Here is a 23913-nt window from a genome sequence, read left to right on the forward strand (position 1 = left end):
ACTCACCATGTTGGTTTACATGCTTTCTGACAGCTTTCTGCTGTCAGACCTGAAAGAAGGTCTTAATATAGCATGCACAGTGCCAACCAAAACTGTAACTGCCTGTAGGAGGCTGGAAGAGATATGCGTAGCTATGGAAAATAGCTAATTTGGTATTGGACATCTCTCAAATTTCTTGACATGCTTATTCTTTACATCAAAATCAGGTGAGGACATGAACAAGCACATAGCCTCAGTCTGCAGGACCTGACAAACAAATCAAGCAAAACTGAGGCCTGTACAACAGAAAGGAGTTAAGGATTCCCTGAGAGCCCAAGCCCTCTAAAAGCAGGGCATATCTTGCCTACCACTGGCACAAGACAGTGCCACCTACACTGCAGGAAAGGATCCCTAGTCCATCAAACCTCACCGAAAACAAGCTTTTGAGGAAGAAAGGAATCCTGTTTTTCACTGGAAGCAAGCACAATCCCACATGCCCCCCCATTAAAAGGATCTGGGGAAGCAATTCATACACATTTCTTCAGAGACATCTAAACCCAGCACTGTTATGGTTGTTTTCACTAGATCTAATCCCCACCAGCTGAAACAGATCCACCTAGTCAGAGCACCTCAGCCATGAGCTGAAGATGCCAATGCCTTTCAAATCAGTCCACTCTTTTGGTATCCTGTAGATCAAACTTCCTATTCAGGATTTTTCAGGCTACTCTCTTATGAGAACTAACTATTTGGGGACAACCCTAATGATGATTTATATAATTAGTTAATATTAGGAGAGTTGTTTAAATACATATTTTAGCTGTTGCAACCTCTAGCAGCCAGAAGTAAGAAAATGCCAGTATTGTACAACTAACAAATGCTCTTCGGAGCACAAGTGGAGTACTGACTAGGTTGGGAAAACAGAAAATGAACTGCAGGATAGGATCAAATACCCTATTTTCCACACACCAGGAACACAGTAAAGCAGAAGAAAGCCCCCAAAATCTGTTTCTTTAGTGTAGGAGTGTGTTGATTAAAACAGTCAATTCATTGTCAATTTGTTTTGTACAGGGCACAAGTAATCCTGTAATAAACAAGTTACACACCCACGCAACTTCACAAAAATTTGTAGTATATACTTACTTTGTGGTCGCAAGTTGGGTCCTGATCCGTGGAGCTCTTCAGGTGTATCTTTCTCTTTCCCTGACTTTTCCTGATCCCCAGCTGCCGGCAGACTGGGAAACTCTTGCTGGAAATAACTATTTACTTGAATAGCTGGACCTACGCAGCAAGATATTCACAAAGTCACATCTTTCTGTAGTCATAACAGTTCAGAAAGTGATAAAAGCCTGATCACCCTTAAAAAGTGAAGGTTAAAGCCACATTAATTTACTGGCAACATAATTCACATAAGTGAAGAGCAATCCTTGTAAAGCATTCACATTTGCTACCAAAGTTGTTAAATTTACTAGGCCAACTATCACACCTGTTGGGGCTGAGAAAAATCCAGAAGCATCAGAAAGTAATAAAGGACAACGGAACAAGACTTAACACAGGGAATACTGGAAATTCCTCAGTTCTATTAACACTGTTTTCTTCTCCTTCCAGACAAAGATTTCCCTCATTTTATGCTACAACTATAGTCAACCCCAAGAATGGGAAACTATATTATTGCAAAAGCCCTTAAGATTAATTACTGTTCTAATAAAAACAAATAATTCTTCAGGACTTTAAAAGGCCGCAGTTTTTACATTATGAGAAAACTATCAGAACCATAGCATTCTTTGATTTCTAAAACCCTTGACATCATAACTCAGGATTGGAATGTTAGACTTCTGTTGCACATGGTAGGGAAGCCAAATATATAGTCTTCCTCTTTAGAAGGTTTTGTTAGCATCTACTCAGAATCAATTTCTCACACCTCCCCTCCCCCCCTACACATAATGGATATTGACCTATTAGGTCAACTAGTACCAAATCACTGATAATCTTCCTAAGGGAAGATTTCTATTCCAACAGCCTGAATAACACCCTGTTCCTGTACCTGTCTTTATTACTGGCTACTATAAGTGACATTGTATTAGGCTACATGGATTATAGCGGAAACTCACAAAAAAGGATCTGGACATATGCCATCCAAAACCCACCAATCCCCATGATATGCTTTTTTTTTTTTTTTTTTTTTAGCTAACAGCTAGAAAGCTTCTGTTCTCTCCGATCTGTGAAAGAATCCTTTGTAACAATAAAATGCAGGGATCTCCTGATGGGTTTTTTTTCCTTAAGATTATGAGTCAAGCACAGGATAAACTCCTACTCTTTGTACTTTCTTTGTAAAGGCATGACAGCAAATATCACTATTTACCCCTGTGCCTACAAATTGCCTTGAAATCTTTCAATCTTCATTCCAACTTCACATACTACGGATCACATTAACTTGTTTTTTGTTAATGGACACTGGACTCTTGACATTACCAAGCAGCTACATCCAATGACTTGCTTAACGGGACTGAAAACTGCAGTCACACTAACCGGATGGCCTTCCAGGCAAGGGAGCCTCTTCAGAGGTCCTGTGGCATGCAACATTCATGAGTTTTATGAACCTTGAAAAATGTTTTCTGCTCAAGTCTACGCAGTAGACTTTAACAGCAGTCTGTTACAGCAGTAACAGCAACAATATTTTAATTGCAAAGTAATGGCATCCTCAGTGATCAGCTTGACAGCACTTAACCTATCAACCTGAAATAGCCAGATTGTCAGCCAACAGTTCTGAAAGAAGTCAAAGAATTAAAAAATGTTATGGTAGCAATCAACCCCAACTTTTAGCCAATGCACAAGCTGAAAAATACATGCTGCCATTACATTATAGAAATCTTTCCTTTCTACATGGCCACCAACAGTATCAGAGAAGGATTTAATCTTGCCTCACTCAAGTGCAGTCTTAAAAGAGCATAAGGCAGCCAGCTGAATGACTGCTGGAATGCATACAAGGCATCTGGAAAAGCTACAAGTTCCACCAGCCAACTGCAGATCAGGAAAACATGAACACAACAGGTGTATCCCGCGTTTCAAACTGAGGAGAAGAGCAAGCAGCTGATGCCAATTTATTCTGTATTTCTTCTTGAAACAGCAAACCCACTACTGCATTAATTGAAAGAAATGAGGGTGCCATCTGGGCTTGGCACAGAAGCTGCCATAGTAACTACAAAAATTATTAGCTAAATGCATTTTGAAGCCACTGAGCCGAATCAGTATTTCCTGTGTCATAGAGATGATCTTATCAGCTTATGTAGAAAGGCTGGTATGCAGATCACTTTGCATCAGTATTAACTCCTTTTTTTTATTCTACGAAAATCCTGTAAAAGCTTAAAGGAAGAGAGTTCCTATACTTGACAACAAAGGAAACACTGAGCATTAGAGAGGAGAGCAAAGAGTGGAAAATCTAGAATTGTCACTTCTAACACTGCATAAAAAGGCAAAATAATTCGATATGCAATGTTAACAAACTCTATATAATGGCTCAGAAGTTACCTCCATGCAATTCAGATTTTACTATTCCAATATCTCTACCCAGAAGAGAGCTCACTTCTTCGACTTGGAAGCCAAAACTCTATGTTATAGCCACAGAAAGCTTGCAAGCCTCAAATTTTAAGGAATAAAACATTCATAATGGAGACAGAGGAATTCTAAGTAACCTCTCACTCTACAAACAATTAAAAAAACATCTGCTAAAGATTTAGCTCTGATCTTACACCTGTAATGAAAACACTCAAGCTAAGATTCACACTAATGGAAATAGTTCTCCATCCTTTAATACAATTATGTTACAAACCCGAAAACACACCTTTAATGCTTTTCCCAGAATAAACCCTACTTAAATACTATCACTTTGAAAAAATAAGCAAGGAATCTATAAAATAAAGGGAAAAATATCGCATAGAAGACATTTAAATAGAAGCAAGACCATACACATTTTGCACAAAATGATCCAAAATTATGATCGGAATGACCACTAACTGTTTATGGTTCTCCTTTTCATGCCAAAATTGTATGCATTATAACTACTGACTGAGATTTTCCCTCCTCACCACAGCCACGTTCAAGATCTTATGCTGTCACCACCATTTCCCTGTCAATCCGAAAGGGGTGACTATGCCAGACCTTTAAAAGGCAGTCAGACCTGCTGCTAAATCAGGCTGGAGCTCACTTGAGTGACAGGGGATCAGCTCACCTTCCAGCCAAGAAAGTTGCCTCCACAGCATTCATAGTCCCAACTGCCCCGGTTAAGACTCAAATGGTTGCTGAGTCTGGAGGTCTCTCACAGCAGCATTCACAGCCTGCTAGGCCCGTCAAGAACCCCTCCACCTTGAACATCACTTACCATCTTGTCCACCTGGTTTGGTGTTGGCCCATGATTTGGCAACAGGAGCTGCTTCTGGAGGAGCAGGAACAGCAGGTTTTGGCTGTGCCTGTGGCACTTCTGGCTGTCTAGAATTAGAAGAAAGCACTTGTGAATACAAGAGGGTGAGCACGGTATAAGATCATCAGGATTACTACCACAAACAAGTCAATGAAATGAGGTAGCTACACAGTCGAAGAACCAATAACTACTCTTCTGCAGAAAAACCATTTTCTTACATAAAAGGAGTTGTTATAGTAACAGTTAAAAATTGGAATAAATTAGCTAATTCTTTCAAAAGTAGATTTCCCAAAGTGGAGAGGAATGAAAGAAAATGGCTGAGCAGAAAATGCAGTCAGGCATGAACAGAACTATAACTTTTGAAGTAGTGTATTGGACAATCAAAAACCAACCAATCTACAACCATGGAAGGGAGTAATTTGGAATAATGTTCTCTTGCCTCAGGAATTAATAGAGGAAAGCACTTAAAGACCACCATGAACTGAAAGAGGCAAATATATATTAGAAATTACAAAGTAAAAGAAACTGGTAAGGAAAGCTAAAGGCATCATGAAAAAATTATGGGTACCATGAACTGGAGCCCAGAAGTTTAAGCCTATTAAGAACAAAGTCTCAATTTCACTATCTTAACAATGAAGAGGCAGACATAAGCACTCATTTTGCCCAATATAAAAAACAGGCATATTCTTGAAGATCTTCCTAGTCTACAGATTCAGTGATGTTGTTTAACTTCTTTCAAGAATAGCTATTTCTGAAATCTTTATATTCAGGTAACTTAAGACTCCAAAGCATTAGTGTCTACAAGTCAAGATCTCCAGCTCATTAGTAGTAATTTTTGATAAAATAGAAATTACAGGGCAAATCCAGGAGTCTAGAATCACTTTATTATACCAGTAAAAAGATAACTAGTGCAATATCAAGTCAAGTTAACTTACAATAAACAATTGTAAATGCTTTAAATAGATCCCAAAGTAATCCTAAATTTCTGAGAACTGCCACCAGGAGTCAGTTCCATTTGGGTTCTGCAGCGATCAGCCCAAAACTCTACACAGTAGTCTCAGAAATGATGTAGAAGTCAACATCACCAAAAAAACCCCCCTGCTGCGGAGAAACACACTTGCTTCTCACAAGGATAACTAAAAGCAATTTTTACTTGTTTCCACAGATTACTAGAATTTAAAAAAAAATTCTCATCTTTCCTGTTTCCACTTAGTTGTATTTTCTTACAGCTGCACATTTTCTAAACAGACTGCGGAAGTTCGAACTTATGTTGCTGTACTTTGCCACTCAGAAGTGAAACAAGGAACAAGACTGTTACGGGTTTATTTCTTACAGTTCTACTGTTTCAAAGCCAAGCCCATTTAGAATTTGAGTTATACAAACACTGTCCTATAGGTGTACCATTTCATAAGGGAAAGAATCATAGAATCATAGAATCTTTTAGGTTGGAAAAGACCTTCAAGATCATCGAGTCCAACTATCATCCATGCCCACTGAACCATGTTATGGAGTACCCCATCTATGTGCTTTTTGAATACCTCCAGGGATGGTGACTCAACCACTTCCATGGGCAGCCTATTCCAATGTCTGACAACCCTCTCAGTAAAGAAATTTTTCCTAATATCCAACCTAAATCTCCCTTGCCGCAACTTGAGGCCACTTCCTCTCATCCTATCTCCAGCCACCTGACAGAAGAGACCAGCACCCACCTCACTACAACCCCCCTCAGGTAGTTGTAGAGAGCGATAAGGTCTCCCCTCAGCCTCCTCTTCTCTAGAGCAAACAGCCCCAGCTCCCTCAGCCGCTCCTTGTAAGACTTGTGCTCTAGGCCCCTCACCAACTTGGTTGCCCTTCTCTGGGCACGCTCCAGCAAAACTGAACACAAACAAAACTGAACGGAACTCAGCTTGGTGCTAGCTGAACTAAATCAATACACAACAGGCTGCACTACCCAGGAAAAAGGGACTGAGGCAATACCCACAAGAAGAATGACAACTTGGGAAAGCAACAGAAAAAAAATTTTGTAATCACAGGCAGCAGCTCACACATGTGAACTCCAATGCAGTGATACAAGAGAAAAAGAATTAAACTAAAGCAAGCTGATACCAAGAAGCTACCTTTATTCATACAGTTGCAAGAATACCAAAACACTTTACATGTGAACTGCAGCATTTATAAGCACGTTGAAGTATTGGAGAAATATAGTAGTAGTTACAAAGATGGTCCGAAGACTTGAGCAAATGCATTTAGGAATTGAGGAGAATTTACTCGTGGCCTGGGCATACATACGTGTTCCTGGGAACAAAACCCTCCCCCTCACTAGTTTTACTTGTATGTGGTCTTCGATGTCTTTATCAGAACAACACATATGAAAATACAAAGGCAAACACCTTCAAGTTGCAGATAAGGGACAGCTATTTATTTATTTTTAAATGCAACATCAATTACTGGAATATACTTTTAACACACGCAGCAGGCTATGGAAAGGCAGACAAAGATGCAGATAAAGCGTGCTTTAGTCAAACAAGCTACTGGCTCAACACCGATTTAACTAGACAAAGTATAAGTGACCTTGAAGTTTAGGAAGATGTTTTTAAAGTACCATACAAAACACTGGGCAGAAAATTACAAATTTGGTTTCATAAGCTTAAAATAAAAAGCTAAACACAACAGTATATTCCTGAAGTCTAACAGCTTTTCAGAGAGATGTCAAAAATTGACATTTAAATGTAGGCAAGTATACAGGGAGAAATAAAGGGAAAGCAAGAAGGGGAAGAAAACCTTTAAATCATCTTTTGCTTTCACAAGTGCTAGTGACATACAATCAGTGTCCCTATCTTCAAGGGTTTTTCAGAACAATTCATATATCAAAGAATAAACACTTAAAACCCAGTTTTACTTTTGTAGTGAGAAGCATATCCTATTTTAAGCTCACATGGAAAAAACTTTTGCTTTAGAATGGCTTCTAATTAGATTATTGAAAAGTTTTAGTCTCTATTTTCTTTAGGTGACCTCCTGTACAAGTGTGAAACAAACTCAGCAGATGAAACTGTACTAAGCATGGGAAATTATATTATACACAGTATACAGCAGTGCATCACCATCACCTCTATTTTGTTTGTATCACATATTGGGGGAGTGTGAAACAACAGTGTAAAGTTTAAGACAGAAAATTTTGTAAGTCTGTAGAATTTATAGCATACTAATCAAAGTGCAAATATTAAGAACCATTAGGAAAAGCACAGATTCAAACAAATGTGTACAAATCAAGAATTTTTGAGCTTCCTCTGCCATACATCAGCACAATCACACTAAATTAAACAGATTTTTGCATACTCTCACAAACTTGCAAGTTATTATTTAACTTAGCTGCTGTGTGCCTAGGGGTTCCTCCTAGAGTTCCAAGAGACTTTTAAGTTGATTACACTGATCTTACAAAAACATGCTATAGTATTTCCCTTAAGCAGCCACCAAAACTTACACAAAGGTACCCAAGTCAGTTGGCTAAAGGAAACACTCATCCCCTTATATGGAATTTATAAGCATACTGCTTTCAACCTAAGTGTGGTTATTATTGTTGTTATTCTTTTAAACTATCGCCCTAATAGCAAGATTCTTCTTTCCTCCCTGGTAGCTATCTTGAGGACAGTCGAGCCAATTTCTTCCCATGCCCTGCCCACCCCTTGTTTTGGGAAAGCTTGAGAGAAATAGCACAGCAAAACAACCCTGATCTCATTGGTCACTTACTTTTCTTCTTCATGCTGTTCTTGTTTTGAAGCCCATCCTGTGCCATCTTTAGGCACAATGTTCACATTAGGGTCATTGCCTTTGTTCTCTGCTTTGAGACTGGGGAGGTTAGCTGGGGGAGGCATCCTCCTTGAAATAGCAACTTTTCCAAGACTCTGTAATCCATGGCGTGCAGCAACTGCATGCCAAAACAGAAAGTTCAAGTTAACAATGCTGTTTAGCAGGTAGTATTCAGCAAAGCTGTACAAATCACTAAAAATGTTTTGCAAGAAACTCAAGAAAATGTAAGAATTAGAAACACAAAGTTCTTCATAATTTAATTTAAAAGACGGGAATTATAAAATACTTGGTTTGGGACAACTTGAGTACTTTTTGAATAGTGTGTCACTATGGTTAGCCTATTCCAGAGATTAAAAGGGATATATGGCTCCACCTCTATACACAATGCTCAGTGACAGAAAGCTAGAGGAGCCCTTTAAAATGTGATGTTGATGTTTTAATATCCTTTAACATGTTGACAAGCATCATTCTCTTGCTCCTTTTTGGGGTTTAATGTACCTTGATGAGTCCAGAAATACCCACATGGGTCCAGCCCATTTATTTTTTGCTGTCAGTTTCAGTTAGCAGATGCTGCTCTTGCACAAACATTGCTACAAATTGCATTTACTCCAGACCACAGGTATAAAAGAGCAATATGAAGCTAATGGACTACACGGGACATTCAGCCTACCCACTAATCATCTCAGGCGAACAGGTACAAGATACTGCCCTAGGCACATTGTATCATTACAAAAATCTCAGTTTCAACTTTTAAAAATAATATTGTGGCAAACTTTAACAAAGTTTGAATGAGCTTCCCCTCTTTCACCCCTCAATTTAGGCAAGTATGTCAAATCAAATTAAAAGCCTTCAGAGTGTGATTTCCCCCCGGTTCTCAATTCAATCAATCACGAAAAAGCAGGCCCACAGTGGCCTTATCTGAAACTTCAGTATAAGTTTCACCCAGTGTTTGTCTGCAAAACAAAGCACCTGATCTGAAAGTCAGCATTGTCTTGTTAATCAAACACCTCCAGTACCACAAGTGTTTTCCGAAATACAGTTAAGAAGCACAGCTGGGGAATGGCATGTCATATGCTGATAACAAATAGAGACTGCAGCTATAAACCAGTTTTTATTTATCTATACTCTATTTCCTACTAGATTGCAAATGCTGTCTCCCTGAACTGATACTCTTGTTTATAGCTAACCAGAAACTGTAATCAAGATTGCTTTCCAGAATTCTTCTACTTAACTGTTGTATCAAGCAGTTCAAAAATCTTGCTGTGGTGAAGTGCTCATATACTTTGCACTCTTAATTAGTACTACAGTAATGATGAAATAGAATGCAAAACTACAGCCAGTTTACTCACCTGTGGTTTTCTGAGTTTCCAGTGATTTTCCCTTGTAAGTATTAAACAGACTGAGTGTTGCATACTTTGTTTTTCCATCCTTTGCTTTTGTACTCTGGCCTGACTTTTCCGACATTTCGATGGAAACTCATCGAGTCTGGTACTTCCTGCTCACCCCTCAAAATTTGCCTGAAAAGAAAAACACCAGAAAAGTAAAATAATTTTAATATAAGCCAATACTTAAGACAGAGTTCATAAGGCAAAAGAGGAAGAGCATATTTAACACTCTTAGCACTGTTTCATTTAAGCATACCGGAGATGCCACAGAACACATTAGCCCTAGAAACCCCAAGCCTTAGGTAACACTATGTAATTTTAAAGTATTTCCATCTCCACAATTTGAACATCACAAAATCAGGAGGGTCAGCATTTAATTAATATTAAACACTGTAAAAGTGGTAAATATTGTCCATGATCTCACACACATAAAAAAAAAAAAAAGCACACAAAGTTTCCACCAGCAGCTAGCTCCCCACCAGGAAAGCTCAATGACTTCACCCACTCCTGCAGCCAAGTGCTGAGATACCATTAACTGTGGTACCGTATTTCTGGAATTTGTTTTTTTTCTCCCAATTAAAATTATCATGAACTCAACAGCTAGAGAAATTAAATACACCAAGTCAGAAGTTTTCTTTATCAAAACTAGGAACACAGTATGTTCAGACAGGGAGGGTGAACAATTCCTTAAACCTAGAGTTACACTATTCTTTTTGCAGCAGTAAATTACAGGGCTGTTAGAGCTGGTCATCCCTCTCCTCCCTCATTCCCCCAGAACAGCAAGCCTTGAGAAAAGGAACCCAGTAATTATCACTGATATTTCACTAGAAGTTCTTAGAAGGAACTTGACAGAGTTGCTGCTCATCATCAGACAGGAACACAAGTGAGTGTTCACTTAAACAGAACATTATTATATAGTCGATTTATCTTAACACCACCCAAAACCCCTGCTACCACCCTTACAATAACAATTTTTAATATATTTCCATATGAATTCCAGAACAGTTACATATGCTCAAATACTCTTGCATTTCATTCTAAGAGCAAACTGCAATAAGTAAGACAAGCTGTACATCCTGCTGAAACCCTCTGGTGATCAACAAACTCCCTGGTCAAACTTAGAGCCTCAGAAGGCCTTCAAAAGGAACTTGGATTCACATGCAAGGCACTCGTGTATTAAGAATAGTCTGCATGGGCAAGTAGTCCAAAGAATAAAGCACTTATTTGGTCGTGACAGACATTAACCAATGTCAAAAGGCCAGGGACGTTAAGTTTCATTTATATAGGAATGCCTTCTACCTTAATTTACAAGCCATGATCAACAAGACTAAGTAGTAAAGATGGCAAATAACCTTGGGATGGTCCAGCTTCAGCAGGATTTTGGGCCAGATGCTATTCTATTACAATCCATGAAGACTTTTGCAAAGGGGACAGTCTTCAGCTTTATACAGGGCCACATACATAGCTAAGAAATATATTCTCCCATCTCCCAAGGACAAAGTTTCTCCCAGATTTTTTTGCCAAATTAGTCAGCATTTGGCTATTTCAGCGGAATGTGTTACACCAACAGCCATTCCTCATGTCATCAAAAAAAAAGAAATACAAGATGGAAGGAAGCTGAACCCAGCTCACCAAGTGGACCATGTAAACCAAAACACAGAACTCTGATATGGCTGTTAGGCCATCTCTTATCTATCAAAAAAACTACACATTGAGGCTGCAAGGTTTCACTGGAAGCCACAGCTGACTACTCAAACATCATTACAGGCACAGGGAAGGAAAAAAATAACCCAAAACAAAAAAAACAAACCTCACAAAAACCCCAGCCTGATACACAAATTTAGACATGGTTATCTTTGGAGCTACCAGGCAAGCAGATTTCAAGCAACCATTCACTGTTCATGGTTGCCCCAATACTTATTTGCAATTCAACAACATGTCAAGCTTTGCCCATTATTATTATTCATGGCCACGCAACTGCTTTCAGCTAGTCTGGAGACCTGAATCCAGGCAGACTAGTTTATCAAGCTGGAGTCTAAATCAGACATTAGGCCCTGCATTAGCCTCTTCTTCTATGAGGAAACCCAGTTTATCGTAAGGTCTTCAGTAAAATGTCTGTGAAAGAACCTGGCAGATTCTTTCCCTTCAATTTTCCTGTTACTCTCTCCTCCCAGACTTCTATTTATGATAAAAGAGTCTACCACATTCATCCTTGAGCATCAGAGGAGTAGGTATTGGGCAGATAATTACCAGGAGCACATGGGTGGCAAACAAGCTTTCAGGTGTGCATATAAGCATATCAAGTAATACACTATAATTACTTGATACTTAGCTATGCTCGCACACACTTTCAAGTGAGAACACACACACAGTTTTAATTTTCAGCCCAAGACTAATCCTAGCCCCAGATTTTGTAAACAAGTAGCTTCACAATGGTGAATAATCTAGAAGTTGGGAAAAAAAAAAAAAAAAAAAGACGATGACTCAGGTCATTTATTGCCCCCCACAATTCACAAAAGCAGTGAAGCCCTAACAGATGCAGGCAGAGCAGAAGGCAGTTTGAGGATGGTTTAAGATAATGTTTTTATCATACTTTCCAAAGCCTATACCTCTGGTAGAGATCAAACACGGAAAATCTTAATTGTAACTCTTTTCTTCATGGAATAAAACAGAATTCATTCTTAGACAAATCTTAATTGTAACAATTGTTCTTTCTAGAACATTTGATAGCTTAAAGAACAGGAGGCAGTGATCATGTTCCCCAATAATGCCAAATTATTTTTTATGTCAATTTTACAAAAATTGGTCTGCTCGTTACAGCTGAGGACTATGCCTTTTAGAGTATTAAAATTCATACTGTTTGACAAGTTTTTCAAAGTTCCACTACAAAGAAAAAGAATCAGAATATTTTAAATTGATTAAAAACACACATCCCTCAGTAATCTGACTTACAGAAAATAAAACAAGCACTGCAAACAGTGGTCTTTTAAATTAGAGCAGTCAATATATTCATATTTAACTAAGTTTAGACCTGATACCAGTTGCCAAAGAAGATATACTTGCAAAACTGGACTTTAGACTAAGTACTCAAGCCAAGGATGACAAATCCTCCCTTTGAAGGGCCCATCTGGCCCTCTACAAACATACCTGCTAGGTCACACGTTAAACAAGCACCCAGTGCCATCTAACAGTTATAAAGAGATAATTGCACAGTTTTGAGCCATATGAAATAAAATTTTGAGCTGTATCCAGCTCCAAACCCCTTGTCTTTTCACTCAAACTTGTACTTGTATATGGTACATTCCTATACAGGAGCATTAGAATCATTCCCTCTGTAGCACCATGTACAAGGTATTTTAACATAGGACATGTTTAATTTGTGCATACGATAGGTTGGCAAGTTCTAGACTCACCAAGCAATTCCCAGTTTGCCATAGTATTTATACCTTTGGTTATTATCAGTAAGGTAGCTGTTACTCTGAACTCTATTAGTCAAATTCTTAAAAGCAAAGTGCTGCTGTCCACTAGGTTTAGACTCGTCATATGAGTAAGAACATGAGACAGCTGTATACCTCTGAAGAGTAGCAACATACAAAAGATGTCAGAACTACTTAACAGAATTAAATAACTACCATGATAGCAAACAGAAGAACAAGCAATAGCGGCAGCTGTCAGGGTTCACTGCACTATGAAGAAATTTAAGCAACTCAGCAGTTCATTTTGAATGACTACAGTTACTATTATGCATAATCACAGAAGGCACAATGCTCCCCAAATTCTGGAGCAAAGATTACCTTTCAGCTGCTCTGTAATGTTATCAAATAAGCTAACTGACCTTCACTGTGGCCTTAGGATTTTAAGGTTAAAATTATTACTGTAATTTCTGTACCACACTATTTTTCCAGACTGCAGCCGGTTGGCTTATTTAGATCCTGCAATGAAGTCAGAAGTATGTGTATAGAAATTAGCACAGTAAGTCGCTGCTACAAATTCTAGATATCTCGGTCTCTGTTAAGGAATATTTACCTGTACCCTCTTAGACACTTATATAGTTAGTAGAAAAGCAAACAATGCAGTATATTCTAGACTGTAGAATCATATTTTTAAAACAATAATAAAAACCCAGCAAACAAACCACACATACACAGCACACAGACCTTCTCCACTAAGATCCCAGCTCTCCTAATCATTTCAGAATTCCCCATGACAACTTGTTTAGAATGTAATGATACTAGTTCATATGTCTGTAAACTTTGCATCATGTTCCAACAGGACCAACTGCAGACTAGAAAAGATCTTACCTCCACTTTGGAAAAAAGTTCTTATGTGATCAAATAAGAAACAAAGTATTACATATTTTGAGGTCACTTTTGATAACTGGAGTGGTAAGAAGTTTAAAACATCTAACAACTCAGCAATTCTTGTCTTGCTTCCTTCCTTTTCTCCCACCATGTCCATTTCAGTATTTTGTAATTTTATTATACATATGAAAACAGTTTTACATACATGCAAGAACAGAAAAGCATTCTGTATAAGCTATGATAGTTTGTCATCTTGGTGAACAAATACAGACAGGCATGCAAAGGGGAAGAGAGTTCTGCAAAGGTTCAGGTAGAAACTTAGCTGCTTTATCCACGGTTTTTGGAGGGTATAGATCAACTCTTATAACTGCCATGGGAAATAACTGTATTCTCTATGTTATGGTCTTCCAATTAATGTTTCTGTATATGTTTGAGGCACAGCATACACCATTCTTCACCTTTGGGAGAAAGATTACTATTTCCTGTATTTTTCAGATATCCATCCTAGCTGATATAAGCAGACAACTGCATGACAAACTCTCTGGATCTCTATTTCATATGCTGTATTTTTAAACCACTAGACAAAAGAAGTCTTTATTTTTTACACAAGTGTAACATGTCGAGAGACTTCAACAATACAACAGTCATCTTTTATACAGTCCTATCTTCTTAAATCCCACACCCCACACTTATTTAGCCTACAAGCACACAACCAGTTAGGATAGGTAACCTGTACATTAGCTTCCCAGGATTTAAGTCTTAAAAACATTAAGTAAATACTAGAATAATTCCCACATTCCCTATTCAACACCACTAGGATATCTAGTCCCTGCCACCTCCGCTCCAAAGGCTATATTTTGGCTAAATTTGGAGAAGGATGAGCTGCAATGACTTAAGGCAAAGGACACTATTCAGGACTCAAACCTGCTGAAGATTTCCTACGACCTTCAACTCTTGGTGCCTCAAATGCCCATCTGTGAAGCAGGAAACACCACAAAAAACACTACATGAAAGTTTATTCATAACTGGGACATATTAGCACCTCTCTCAAAACAGAAAACAAGAAACAAATCCAGAAGGACTTCTCATACCCTATTTTAAGCACACTAAAGAAAGTGGTTAAGGGGCAAAAACCATCATATACAAATTTGTCATTTGTATCCAGCCATAACTCCACTCTTCTTAGAATAGCTTTGTTTCTGGCACATTGAAGAATGTGGTTCTGGTAAGTTTTGGAACTAAATACAACTGAAAAAAATGAAGCTTTTTTGCCACATGCTCGGTTGATGTTAGAGGCAGATGTTCCCAAATTCAGTGTTATTAATTTCAAAAGAGAATTCTTAACCCCTCAACAAGCCTTGTGCTCAAAACCCAATAAATAACGTGGTATTAAAAAATTCAGCTGGAAAGGAAAGGTTCAATGGTAAGTCTGGCATATTTAGATTCCAGAACTTCACTGAAGAAGTTGCCTCCTAACTGTAAAACCTAAGCATAATCTGCAGCTAGATACTAAATTCTGAAAAGAAAACCCCAAACCTGTGTGATCTTCAGAAAAGAGACTAATTTAGACTGTTTACAGAAAAATAAAGCCAACTTAAAACAGAGAAACATAGGATACTGGATTCAATGAACGTGGAACTCCACAAAACCTTCATGTTTTATTTGTAACTCATTATCAAGGAACCCTGTTATTTTAAATGAACACTCAATACTGTATAATTATTGAATACATGGTTTTGTGCAGAGAAGATTGCACACAAACAACAAATGGAATCACAATTAAATATACTGATTTCAATTCTCTGACATGGATATGTTTATAAACAATACATACTAACTAACAATCTCTTATTGATGACCTTTTATTTACAACCTTCTGGTGCCCGAAGTATCATTCTGGGACTGAGGTTTGCAGGCCCAATTTTTCTTAGAAATCCCCCACATTTTGGCCATTTATCCCACTATGAAGAATTCTTAGTAGCTTCAGCACTAATCAGCTTAATACGATGTGAAAACAAGCCTCAAAAACCTCCAGTAACACTTAAGTAGCAAAAGACTCTGTCAAATCAAAGTATCTAATAAAGAAAAAGCCTCTAAGGTCAGGATTTCCCTTCCCCACCCCCAAGAACAATTTACAGCAGTGTTCCTTGTCAAATAGGTTGTTGCTAAGCAGGCTGAAAATTGCAGTAATGCTTTCAGGGACTTTTGAGCTTCTATTTCATGTCCCTCAGACATGGCTCTATGACCTAGAGGAATAGAAGCTCTCCAGATCTTCAAAGAGTTCTGGATAGATCTCACTACAACTCATTCTTGAACAAGATCTATACTAAGTTTTATTTCCTTAAAAGCCAGGCTAACACACATTTCTATCCCTGTTTTTTCTCCCCCATCTGTAGATTTTGGGCTCAATGGTTTTCAGCAGAGCTTGACAGAGTACATGATACAAAGATTGCATTGATTCTATAAATTCAGTGAAGGTAGGTGGCCGAGTAGGAAAAGAAAACTCTTAATCACCATCTCTTCTGCACCCATCACCTCAGAGGAAAAACTGTAGCACAGGCCAATCTCTGAGGCACTAAACAATCTATAGAGGAGTACTGTTAATGGCCACCAAATGGAAAACCAACATGAGTTTTGCTCCTCAGAACCAAAGTACTGTGTCATGAGACAAAGCTGTAGCAAAGCTGGCTTTGCTAGTTCTACCGTTCTTCGAATTACTCCCCTTTAAAGCCTAAGAAAGTGTTTCCAAAACACTACCAAAACTAGATATGTCAGGTGGAAAACAGATGATGACAGAAGAAAGCCATTTTAGGACATTATCCCACAGATGCATCTTATAAAAATGCAGCCTGTGAATGCCAGAAATGAGCATCCACAAATATGTCTGCATCAGTTCTAAGAGACACCTAACAACAGCCTAAATAGAGCTACTAAGATTAAGCAATGAAAAACAACCAAAATTAGCCACCCACAAAATGTCTACACAGAAACTAACTTTACCACAAAGCATATGTTAGTTTAAACTAGCAATCTATAGAGCAAGCAAATCTCTTGCTGCCCCAGAAAGACTTGAAGGCAGCTTGTCAAATTGCCTTCTGTAAGAAATACTAGTCACCTAGAATATGGCCTTTCAACAGGACAACCAGCAACAAACCACATCATCTCAGGGAAATTCTATTAAGAGTGTCTTAAGTCTAACATGGCACTAATAGCAATGACTAACACTTTTAAAATAAACTTTTAGGACACATCCTGCAGCAGAAAAATATTAGCACAGACTAAAATAATCTGTCAGTTCTATTCTTTTTTTCTTCCCAGCGCATTCTTGAGAACAAAGGAAAAATTAGTTAAGAGCAGCTGGCTGGAGTAAAAAACCACAGATAAAAGGACAGCAACCATGCAAACCTCACATTTATCTCTATCCACAGATTTAAATACATTATTTAACTATATATGCATGAACATTTCACTTAACATGCACAGGAATCCATAAGATCAATCATCAGCAGCATGTCTTTTTTTAAATGTACCCATATAACAACGGATCAAAAAGCCACAGACAGGATAAAATCAGTGGCAATAAAACTGTCAAAAATGCACTACACATTTTCACATCACACAGCTTCTTTCTTTTAGCTAAGATAACTTCTGATACCTGTACTATCTATGAAATCTTCTCCTTCTCAAGTGACCTCAGGTATCAGAGAAGTTATGGTCCCCTCCCCTCACAGGCAGAATGATGCCAGTACAGCTAGTTAAGAACTCTGGGAAAGAAAGGACAGTGTTAATTTCATTTAGTTTGAGGATAATTTTTTTGCATGTTTATATTCAGAATATCAAAGCAAGCTGTTCAATATTTTAACAAATACTACTGAAATATTATCTAAGGCAATACTGTTACCCAGTGGTTCAATGCTTTCAATGTTTACTTTCTTCCATGTTTTACACCAGTGGCCCAATTTTGGTCTCCCATTTTCCACTGGATAAGAGATAATGTTCATCAACACAGCTCTTACACTTACTTTTGCCTTTTACAAGGAAGGAAGAAGATAATGTAAAGAGGCGCTCAAACAAATACAGCTATTCTTATGAACAAAATGCTGAAATTAGTAAGCACCTCCATAAAATTTTTATTCAGTTCTCAACTGTTGTACATGTAGAAGATTAATACCTCCATCTACTTTAGCTTTATAATTACACTTTTAAGTACTCTTCTGGCTGTAGATTCTTCCATGTTTGAGACATAAACCCAGTTTTATCACTAGAGACGATTCAAATCTAAACTGTACAAAGTGCTATCAATGAAACATTTAAAATAAATAGCATAAGACTGGCTACAGAAGGCATGTTACAAATTATCAAAGAACAAAAAGCCACGTTTTTGAGATGTATAAAGATAGGAGGTTTTGAAGGTTGATAAGTACTAAAAGACAACCAAGCAACAACTACCTAACTTTTTTTTAAATACTTTGTTGTCATCTTTGTAAAGAGATGGTACTTTGTTGTCATCTTTGTAAAGAGATGGCCACATACTGAAGTAAAGCAAATTCTCTTGAAACTAAAAGTAAGATTCTCTCAAAAGCCCTGCACAGAATTCTTTTCGCTGTGATATCCAGTGCAGGTCTTTAAATCCTTATCACATCAAGCAGAACGAAGACAGTAAAGAAGTAGTTTAAAAATAAATAAATCAATCTCTTTTCCAAGGAAAAAAGCTGGAAGGACAAAGCACGGGCACCACTGCTCTCACTGGAAGAGGCTGATGAATGGAAATTAAATTCCAGTTTAAATCTTAGACTAAAGCCACAATGCTTCTGATCTATTTAGGTGTCTATCTGCTGCTACAGTCAATGGGAATTAAGTTCCTACAGGGTATGATTTGAGCTGAAGTTTCCACCCTGTGATTCAAATGAGCAGAGTGGCCTTAACTTTTTATGGGTAGTTTCACTGTTACCATTCAGAAGCTCACCAAGAGCCAGCAACACATTTAACTTTTACTTTGTAGCTAAGATAAATATAGACTCATTGGGGCTTTCCATACAACAAACAAAATTTGTAAGGAGGCAGCACATCACCATAGAAAAGGAGACCTAAGAAAGCAACAGCTGCTCCCAAGCAACAGGCAGTGAATGAGGTCTGGAGTGCAGACACTAACCAGCAGCAGATGAACAGGTGACTTAAATGGAGTTCAGGACCAACTAACAACCAACCCCTGCCCTTCTTCCCAGCAGGGAAAAACATTTCCTCAGACTACCACTCCTATGTCTTCACATTAAGGTTTTCACTCTTTCTAGACAGCTTTCTAGCAAATTTACATCCTCTGCAAAGGAAGGACAATAGCTTTGTATTTTAAAGATGATTTACAATTAAAATAGAAATAAATTTTTAAAAATACCAAGTATCAAAGTCCAGTATCAAGTATTTTGTATCTTCAACCTAATTACAGATGATAAACTTAAAGCTCAAACGCTAATTCTCTGAATTACCTTAAGTTAGATAATGAAAAAGGGTACAAGTATCACCCAGTGAGTTTTAACAAAAAAAGCCTCTACTATTGCCTACAACTTCCTAGCCTGGAACATCATTAGACTTATCACTGCACCTCCACGTCACCAAGCTGGTGAAGAGGGCTTTAAACTAAAGTTGTCAGGGGAGGGGAACCTCAATCCATCCCACTGTTACCTGTTTGATGTCAGTGTGAGCAATAGATGCCCAGAGTCTGGAGAGGGATCACAGGTGAGCACCTGAAGAGCAACACAAAGGAATCCCAGCCACTCCAGCCACTAAGTCAGCTTCATCAGGGGCCCAACATAAATGCCTCTATGCAAATGCACATAGTATGGGGAATAAACAAGAGGAGTTAGAAGCATGTGCATGCCTGCAGGGCCATGATCTTACTGGCATCACAGAGAGGTGGTGGGATGGCTCCTATAACTGGAGTGTTGGAATGGAAGGATACAGGCTCTTTAGGAAGGACAGGCAGGGGAGATGAGGAGGGGGTGTTGCCCTCTATGTCACTGACCAGCTGGAGTGCATGGAGCTCTGCCTGGGGATGGATGAGGAGCTGACAGAGCCTATGGGTCAGGATTAAAGGGAAGGCAGGGACAGGTGACATTATGGTGGGGGTCTGCTATGGGCCACCTGACCAGGAAGACCGAGCAGAGGAGGCCCTCTATAGACATATAGGAGCAGCCTCATGTTCACAAGCCCTGATCCTCATGGGGGACTTTAACCACCCCAATATCTGTTGGAGGGACAACACAGCAGGGCACAAGCAGTCCAGGAGGTTCCTGGAATGCACTGATGACAACTTCCTTCTCCAAGTAACAGAGGAGCCAGTGAGGAGAGGTGCTATGCTGGACCTTGTTCTCACCAACAAGGAGGGGCTGGTGGGGCATGTGAAGCTCAAGGGCAACCTTGGCTGCAGTAACCATGAAATGGTGGAGTCCAAGATCATTAGGGCAGCAAGGAGGGTGCACAGCAACCTCATTACCCTGGACTTCAGGAGAGCAGACTTTGGCCTCTTCAGGGATCTGCTTGGTAGAATACCATGGGATAAGGCCCTGGAGAGAAGGGGGGCCCAAGAAAGCTGGTTAATATTCAAGGGTCACCTCCTCCAAGCTCAGGAGTGATGCATCCCACCAAAGAAGAAGTCAGGCAAAAACACCAGGAGGCCTACATGGATGAACAAGGAGCTCCTGGACAAACTCAAACACTTAAAAGAAAGCCTCCAGAGGGTGGAAGCAAGGACAGGTAGTCTGGGAGGAATACAGAGAAATTGTCCGAGCAGCCAGGGATCAGGTTAGGAAAGCTAAAGCCCTGGTAGAATTAAATCTGGCCAGGGATGTCAAGGGCAACAAGAAAAGTTTCTATAGGTAAGTTGGTGATAAAAGGAAAACTAGGGAAAACGTGGGCCCTCTCCAGAAGGAAATGGGTGACCTGCTTACCCAGGACTTGGAGAAGGCTGAGGTACTCAATGACCTTTTTTCCTCAGTCTTCACCAGCAAGTGCTCTGGCCACACAACCCATCACAGAAGGCAAAAGCAGGGACTGGGAGAATGAAGACCCACCCACTGTAGGAGAAGATCAGGTTCGCAACCGCCTAAGGAACCTGAAGATGCACAAGTCCATGGGACCTGAGGAGATGCAACTGCGAGTCCTGAGGGAACTGGCAGATGAAGTGGCTAAGCCACTATCCATCATATCTGAGAAGCCGTGGCAGTCCGGAGAAGTTCCCACTGACTGTAAATGGGGAAACACAACCTTATTTTTAAAAAGAAAAAAAAGGAAGACCTGGGGAACTACAGGCTGGCCAGTCTCACCTCTGTGCCTGGCAAAATCACAGAGCAGATCCTCCTGGAAACTATGCTAGGGCACATGGAAAATAAGCAGACAACTGCTGACAGCCAACATGGCTTCACTAAGGGCAAATCATGCCTGACAAATATGGTGCCCTTCTACAATGGGGTTACAGCATTGGTGGATAAGGGAAGAGCAACAGACATCATCTGCCTGGACTTGTGCAAAGCATTTGACACTGTCCTGCACGACATCCTTGTCTCTAAATTGGAGAGACATGGATTTGACGGATGGACCACTCAGTAGATAAGGAATGGCTGGATGGTCACACTGAAAGAGTTGCGATCAACGGCTTGATGTCCGAGTGGAGACCAGTGATGAATAGTGTTCGTCAGGGTTCCGTATTGGGACCAGTGCTGTTTAACATCTTTGTTGATGACATGGAGAGTGGGATTGAGAGCAGCCTCAGCAAGTTTGCTGACAACACCAAGCTGTGTGGTGCGGTTGACATGCTGGAGGGAAGGGCTGCCATCCAGAGGGATCCTGACAGGCTTGAGAGGTGGGCCTGTGCAAACCTTATGAAGTTCAACAAGGCCGAGTGCACATGGGTCAGGGCAATCCCAAGCACAAATACAGGCTCGGCGATGGACTGAGAGCAGTCCTGCAGAGAATGACTTGGGTGTATTAGTGCATGAAAAACTAAATATGAGCCAGCAATGTGCACTTGCAGCCCAGAAAGCCAATTGCATTCTGGGCTGCATCAAAAGAAGTGTGGCTAGCAGGTTGAGGGAGGTGATTCTCCCCCTCCACTCCACTCTCATGAGACCCCACCTGGAATACTGTGTTCAGCTCTGGAGCACACAACATAAGAAAGACATGGACCTGCTTGAGTGGGTCTAGAGGGCCATGAAGATGATCAGGGGGCTGGAGCACCTCTCCTATGAAGACAGGCTGAGAGACTTAGGGTTGTTCAGCCTGGAGAAGAGAAGGCTCTGGGGATACCTTACAGCAGCCTTCCAGTAGCTAAAGGGGGCCTACAAGAAAGCCAGAGAGGGACTTTTTACAAGGGCATGTAGTGATAGGACAAGGGGTAACGGCTTTAAACTGAAAGAGGGTAGATTTAGATTAGATGTAAGGAAGAAATTCTTTACTGTGAGGGTGGTGAGGCACTGGAACAGGTCGCCCAGAAAGGCTGAGGATGTCCCATCCCTGGAAGTGTTCAAGACCAGGCTGGATGGGGCTTTGAATAACCTGGTCTAGTGGAAGGTGTCCCTGCCCATGGCAGGGGGGTTGGAACTAGATGACGTTTAAGGTTTCTTCCAACCCAAACCATTCTATGATTCTATGTTCCAGCACTCAGGCAAAGCCATGCATACTCTCCCTATGAACACCTGAAGTACAGTTAAGTAAATTCAAGAGTAACTACACAGCTTATACTAAATTAAATACACAAGATCCCTAAACCCCATTCTGCTTAGAATATTTGCATCACAATTTTGAACTGAAAATCCAACATCTGCTATCTCCAGCAGCAGGACCTTTAGGCACACAAGACTCCTAGAAATCCTCTCCCATACTCACTCTGCCATTCAAGCACCTTCAGGTGAAACATGCAATGTCAAGACTCAGCCTTAAGTCTCTAATCTTTTGTGTAGCCAAAAAAATTGATGACTGGCTTAAAAGATCTAGACAGAAGTGATTTTAGTTTGGCTTCTGAGTTTAGAAAACATACTTTGGTCATTTTTTTCAAACTTCTTCGCAACATGAGGGATAGTTCTTTAGGCTAATATACTGATGGAATCTGCATATAACCAAATAATAAAGAGAATGGAGTTAAAGGTTGAGGTTGTACACCATAGTTGCATGTGTTACAGGCACCATAAAATTATGAGATTCAGAAACCCTGTATGTGCCACTAGACCAAATGTACATTGGGTTCAGCATTCACATATAGTGGAATGGACCAGAATGATCTTGGTCTTAACATACCAACCTCAACACTGATCCAGCATATCTTGTTTCTGTTCTTACAGTCATGGTTTTGGAAGGTTGCATTTGTCTCAGATAGCTTCCCACTAATGACTGAAGTAAATGTGGACTCAAGCTTAAAGAAATAGTTCTCTGTATGCCTGCTGGCAAACCCAAATAGTAATGACCAACAGGCTAGTGAAGCTTACAATTCTTTTTAGAGCAATTACTAGTTCAGGTCGAGGCACAACAAAGCAGCAATGCAAAACAAATCTTGTTTCTCACTGATACATGAATAAAAAGCTTCCAGAGCCTGAAAAGACTACAATCCATATTGCATGAGAAGAACGCAGTTACTAGACTAAAATTTCACCAGTGGGGTATAGTGACCACATAAGATATACTACAGCCTTCATTGGTATTACAAGCGTCTAGCTCATTTACTCATTTGTTCTACATAAACCAGACTAGTGGAAAGAAACTTAATACCACCACAGCTCAAGTAAAAATGACAAAGATTAATAACTACTAATAACTGTATGGTATTAGAAGCATTCCTTCAAGTACCAGCCCATTTTCAAGTTATCAAAGTACATTTAAACAGCTTTGCCAGAAAGGATTTTTCAAGATATTCCAGTAGAGATTGACAGTGCGTGCCACACATAAGTCAGAACTAGCACACCATAAAGCTAATGCACTAACACAACACAGCTATTCTTGCCATGTTCTGATAATCCTCAAACATAAATTAGAATAATTTAGA

The 23913-nt window shown here is 39.6% G+C and overlaps 1 protein-coding gene across 14 annotated transcripts in view; it reads right to left on the reverse strand.

Moving 5' to 3' along the window:
* PRRC2C (proline rich coiled-coil 2C) overlaps nucleotides 1-23913 on the reverse strand; it is an 80346-nt gene that overhangs the window by 48692 nt on the left and 7741 nt on the right. For all 14 annotated transcript variants that reach the window (XM_075038455.1, XM_075038447.1, XM_075038443.1 and 11 more), the window contains exons 2-5: nucleotides 9550-9717; nucleotides 8141-8318; nucleotides 4355-4461; nucleotides 1120-1257 (exon numbers count right to left, since the gene is read on the reverse strand). In XM_075038455.1, the coding sequence (XP_074894556.1) occupies nucleotides 1120-1257; nucleotides 4355-4461; nucleotides 8141-8318; nucleotides 9550-9664 (538 nt within the window). In that variant the 5' untranslated portion in view covers nucleotides 9665-9717. The remainder of the gene's footprint in view (nucleotides 1-1119; nucleotides 1258-4354; nucleotides 4462-8140; nucleotides 8319-9549; nucleotides 9718-23913) is intronic.

This window comes from Buteo buteo, chromosome 10, assembly GCF_964188355.1.
Source record: "Buteo buteo chromosome 10, bButBut1.hap1.1, whole genome shotgun sequence".
Lineage (NCBI taxonomy): Eukaryota > Metazoa > Chordata > Aves > Accipitriformes > Accipitridae > Buteo > Buteo buteo.